The sequence below is a fragment of the Physeter macrocephalus genome, chromosome 11, assembly GCF_002837175.3.
Source record: "Physeter macrocephalus isolate SW-GA chromosome 11, ASM283717v5, whole genome shotgun sequence".
Classification (NCBI taxonomy): domain Eukaryota; kingdom Metazoa; phylum Chordata; class Mammalia; order Artiodactyla; family Physeteridae; genus Physeter; species Physeter macrocephalus.
In genome coordinates, this window is record NC_041224.1 from 157,187,943 (window position 1) to 157,192,524 (window position 4,582).

The following is a 4,582-nucleotide window of genomic DNA, read 5'->3' on the forward strand; positions in this document are numbered from 1 at the left end:
GATGGAATGTCCTATAAATATCTATTAAATCTATCTGGTCTATTGTGTCATTTAAAGCTTGTGTTTCCTTATTAATTTTCTGTTTGGATTATCTGTCCATTTGTGTAAGTGAGGTGTTAAAGTCCCCCACTATTATTGTGTTACTGTCGATTTCCTCTTTTATAGCTGTTAGCAGTTGCCTTATGTATTGAGGTGCTCCTACGTTGGGTGCATATATATTTATAATTTTTTTATCTTCTTCTCAGATTGATCCCTTGATCATTATGCAGTGTCCTTCCTTGTCTCTTGTAACATTCTTTATTTTAAAGTCTATTTTATCTGATATGAGTATTGCTACTCCAGCTTTCTTTTGATTTCCATTTGCATGGAATATTTTTTTCCATCCCCTCTCTTTCAGTCTGTATGTGTCCGTAGGTATGAAGTGGGTATCTTGTAGACAGCATACATATGGGTCTTGTTTTTGTATCCATTCAGCGAGCCTGTGTCTTTTGGTTGGAGCATTTAATCCATTCATGTTTAAGGTAATTATCGATATGTATGTTCCTATTACCATTTTCTTAATTGTTATGGGTTTGTTTTTGTAGGTCCTTTTCTTCCCTTGTGTTCCCCACTTAGAAAAGTTCCTTTAGCATTTGTTGTAGAGCTGGTTTGGTGGTGCTGAATTCTCTTAGCTTTTGCTTGTCTGTAAAGTTTTTGATTTCTCCTTCGAATCTGAATGAGATCCTTGCTGGGTACAGTAATCTTGGTCGTAGGTTCTTCCCTTTCATCACTTTAAATATATCGTGCCACTCCCTTCTGGCTTGTAGAGTTCCTACTGAGAAATCAGCTGTTAACCTTATGGGAGGAGTTCCCTTGGATGTTATTTGTCATGTTTTCCCTTGTTGCTTTCAAAAATTTTTGTGTTTAATTTTTGTCAATTTGATTACTATGTGTCTCGGCATGTTTCTCCTTGGGTTTATCCTGCCTGGGACTCTCTCCGCTTCCTGGACTTGAGTGGCTATTCCTTTCCCATGTTAGGGAAGTTTTCAACTATAATCTCTTCAAAGATTTTCTCGGGTCCCTTCTCTCTCTCTTCTCCTTCTGGGACCACTATAATGCAAATGTTGTTGCGTTTAATGTTGTCCCAGAGGTCTATTAGGCACTATCATTATTCTGAATTCTTTTTCTGGAATGTTGCCTATCTCCACTTCATTTAGTTGTTTTTCTGGGGTTTTATCTTGTTCCTTCATCTGGTACAAAGTCCTCTGCCTTTTCATTTTGTCTATCTTTCTGTGAATGTGGTTTTCTTTCCACAGGCTGAAGGACTGTAGTTCTTGCTTCTGCTCTAACCTAGATTCTATACCTGGCTATGTTCTCAATAAAATATTAGGTTAGAATAAAAACATTTTCAGACATAGTCCCTAAAAATTACTTCCTACGCAGGCTTTTCTAAGGAAGCTACTGGAGAAGGACAGATTCCACCATAATGAAGAAGGAAATGAAGCCAGAGGAAGAGGGGTCCAGGAAAAAGAGATCCAGCATAAGAGAGAGGCGAAGAGAATCCCAGGATAAGGGGGAAGGAAAATTCCCAACCTGAAAGTGTACCACAGGTCATTGGTGATTAATTAGAACACAAAATATAAGAGGGGGGAAGATCAAGGATTACTTCCAGGTTCTGGCCTGAACAACTCTGCGAGGAGCATGTAATGGCAACCGAAGTCCCCGAAGTGGAAAAGATCACCCAGGAACAAAGTATAGATGAAAAGAAAAGAAGGCCTAGGACAGAGCCCTGAAAACTTCCAGATTTAAGGATGGGGCAGAAGAGGAGCTGGCAAAGGAGTGATCAGAGGGACAGGAGGAAAATGAAGAGAATGTGAGGGTATCATGAAAGCTAAGAGAAAAGATTATTTCAAGAAGGAAGGCATGTTCAACAGCCAAGGAAGAAAAGGATTTAAAAGTGTCCAGTGAATTTAGTGACATGGAAGTCACTGGTAACAAGGGCAACCATTTGTCCCATTAGATTATTAAAGATTAAAAAGAATGATCTAGGGCTTCCCTGGTGGCGCAGTGGTTGAGCCCGCCTGCCGATGCAGGGGACACGGGTTCGTGCCCCGGTCCAGGAAGATCCCACATGCCGCGGAGCGGCTGGGCCCATGAGCCATGGCCGCTGAGCCTGCGTGTCCGGAGCCTGTGCTCCGCAGCGGGAGAGGCCACAACAGTGAGAGGCCCGCGTACCGCGAAAAAAAAAAAAAAAAAAAAAAAAAAAAGAATGATCTAACAGTTATCAAGCTATAGTGAAATGGCACTCTCATACACTATTGGTAGAAATATAAGTATCACTTTTTTGATAAGCAATTTAGGAATACCTATCAAACATAAACTATATATAACCTCTGACCCAGAAATTCTATTGGTACAAGTGTGCAAAGTTTAAGGATGAAATGTTCAAAGCAGCCCTTTGTGCAAAATGTGGGGCAGAGGGAACTACACTGCCATCAAGAGGAAATAGGATGAATAAATGTAGCTAAAGAAATGTATCCAGTGGGTGCCTGCACAGTATTCATAAATGAAATAGATATGATTGCACTAACATAGAATGGTGCCTATGATGTAGTAAGTATAATCCCCATGTTTCTAAAATATATATAGAGATACAGATATGCATATACATTATAATGACAATATAAATATATGTTTGTAAATGCATAGATAGAAAGACAAAAATACAAAAACCATCAGAGGTAAAGTCTATGAAAAGGGATTTGGGGGGCAAACTCTCCCGTTGTGGAGCACAGGCTCCGGACGCGCAGGCTCAGCGGCCATGGCTCACGGGCCCAGCCGCTCCGCGTCATGTGGGATCTTCCCAGACCGGGGCACGAACCTGCATCCCCTGCATCGGCAGGTGGCCTCTCAACCACTGCGCCACCAGGGAAGCCCTATATAATATTCTTGAAGTGACAAAATCATAGAAACGGAGAACAGCTCAATGGTTGCCAAGTTGGGGAGGAAGGATCAAGATAAAGGATCTCTAGTTATAGAATTGTTCTGTATCTTGACTGTATTAGTGTCAATATCCTGGTCGTGGTATTGTACTATAGTTTTACAATATCTGTGTATAGATATTGTACTATGGTTTGTTCCATTGGGGGAAACTGGATAAATGGATACATGGGATTTCTTCGTATTATTTCTTAATAACTGCATGTGAATCAAAATTATCTAAAAAGGTTTTTAAAAGGGGGGGATAGAATTAAAATGTATAATCTACCAAGAATATGTAAAAAGTACAAACTTCTGTTCATCAGATGATATGGCTTCAAACTTTATAAAACAAAGATTAGAAATATAAAGAGAATTTGAGAAACTACAATCATAGTAGAAATGTTAATATGCCATGCCTCCCATTCTAACAGGTCATCTGATGAAAAAGACCATAGAGCAGCACTTTTCCAACGTTAATGGACATATCACTTGGGAGCTTGTATAAAGGCAGATTCTGATTCCATACATCTGGGGTGGGGACCCATAATCTGCATTTCTAAACAAACTCCCAGATGATGGCATGGTTATCAGGCAGTTTGAGTGGCAAGGATATGCTGAAAAGGGGAGAAATAAAGTGAAAAAATATATTCTGAATGATAAGACCACCCCTCTCCCTACACACATGCAGCTTTCATTCCCCAAGTTGGGTCCCAAAAACTTAAAGATACCAATATTCAGGGTTTCCCAAGGAAAAAGCTGATCAAACCACTCTGTAGTAAAGACCACAGTAGTAAACACAGAGTTTCCAAGCAACTTTTTAGTAAACAGGATCTTAAATATGAGCAGACAGGACTTCCCTGGTGGCACAGTGGTTAAGAATCTGCCTGCCAGTGCAGGGGACATGGGTTTGAGCCCTTATCTGGGAAGATCCCACATGCCACAGAGCAACTAAGCCCGTGCACCACAACTACTGAGCCTGTGCTCTAGAGCCCATGAGCCACAACTACTAAACCCACACGCCTAGAGCCTGTGCCCCGCAACGAGAAGCCACCGCAATGAGAAGCCCTGCACTGCAACGAACAGTAGCCCCCGCTCACCACAACTAGAGAAAGCCCGTGCACAGCAAAGAAGGCCCAACGCAACCAAAATAAATAAATAAATTAATTAATTAATTTTTTAAAAAAATGAGCAGACAATCAAGGTTCTCCATATACTTGAAGAAAGCCTCTAAAATGAATGATAGAGACCAAAATAAATGGTCAAAAAAATCCTGAAGGAAAGACTCCTCAGAGAAGAAAAAACTCTATCATTTACATTCTCAAAGGGATAAGAGATGGTATTGCATAGGGAAATGACAACAGGTGCTACATAAAAAAGGAATATTTGGAGACGAAAAAAATCTTTGAAAGTCAAAATATAGCAAAATGAAAATATGTTCTAAATATAATAGTAAAAACAGGATAGTTGAGGAACTCTCTCAGAAAGCAGAACAAAAAGAAAAGATAATGAAAATAGGAGAGCTAAAGAAAATCAGAAGATCAGCCCAGGAGGTCCAACATTTGGCTAATAAAATATTCAGAAGAGAGAACAGAGAAAACAGAGGGAAGGGGAGGAAATGATC

The 4,582-nt window shown here is 40.1% G+C and overlaps 2 protein-coding genes across 5 annotated transcripts in view; one reads left to right on the forward strand and one right to left on the reverse strand.

Annotated features, from left to right (window-relative positions):
• The window catches only part of SAMD15 (sterile alpha motif domain containing 15), a 64,522-nt gene that overhangs the window by 34,657 nt on the left and 25,283 nt on the right, over positions 1–4,582 (forward strand). The window contains exon 3 of one of the 4 annotated variants that reach the window (XM_024115424.3): positions 1,423–2,080. The exons of the other annotated variants lie outside the window; for them this stretch is intronic. Within the exon in view, the coding sequence (XP_023971192.1) occupies positions 1,423–1,551 (129 nt within the window). The 3' untranslated portion in view covers positions 1,552–2,080. Of the gene's footprint in view, positions 1–1,422; positions 2,081–4,582 lie in introns of those variants that run through there. 4 annotated transcript variants of the gene reach the window in all.
• Positions 1–4,582, reverse strand: part of NOXRED1 (NADP dependent oxidoreductase domain containing 1) — a 31,170-nt gene that overhangs the window by 5,519 nt on the left and 21,069 nt on the right. The gene's annotated exons all lie outside the window — the stretch shown is intronic.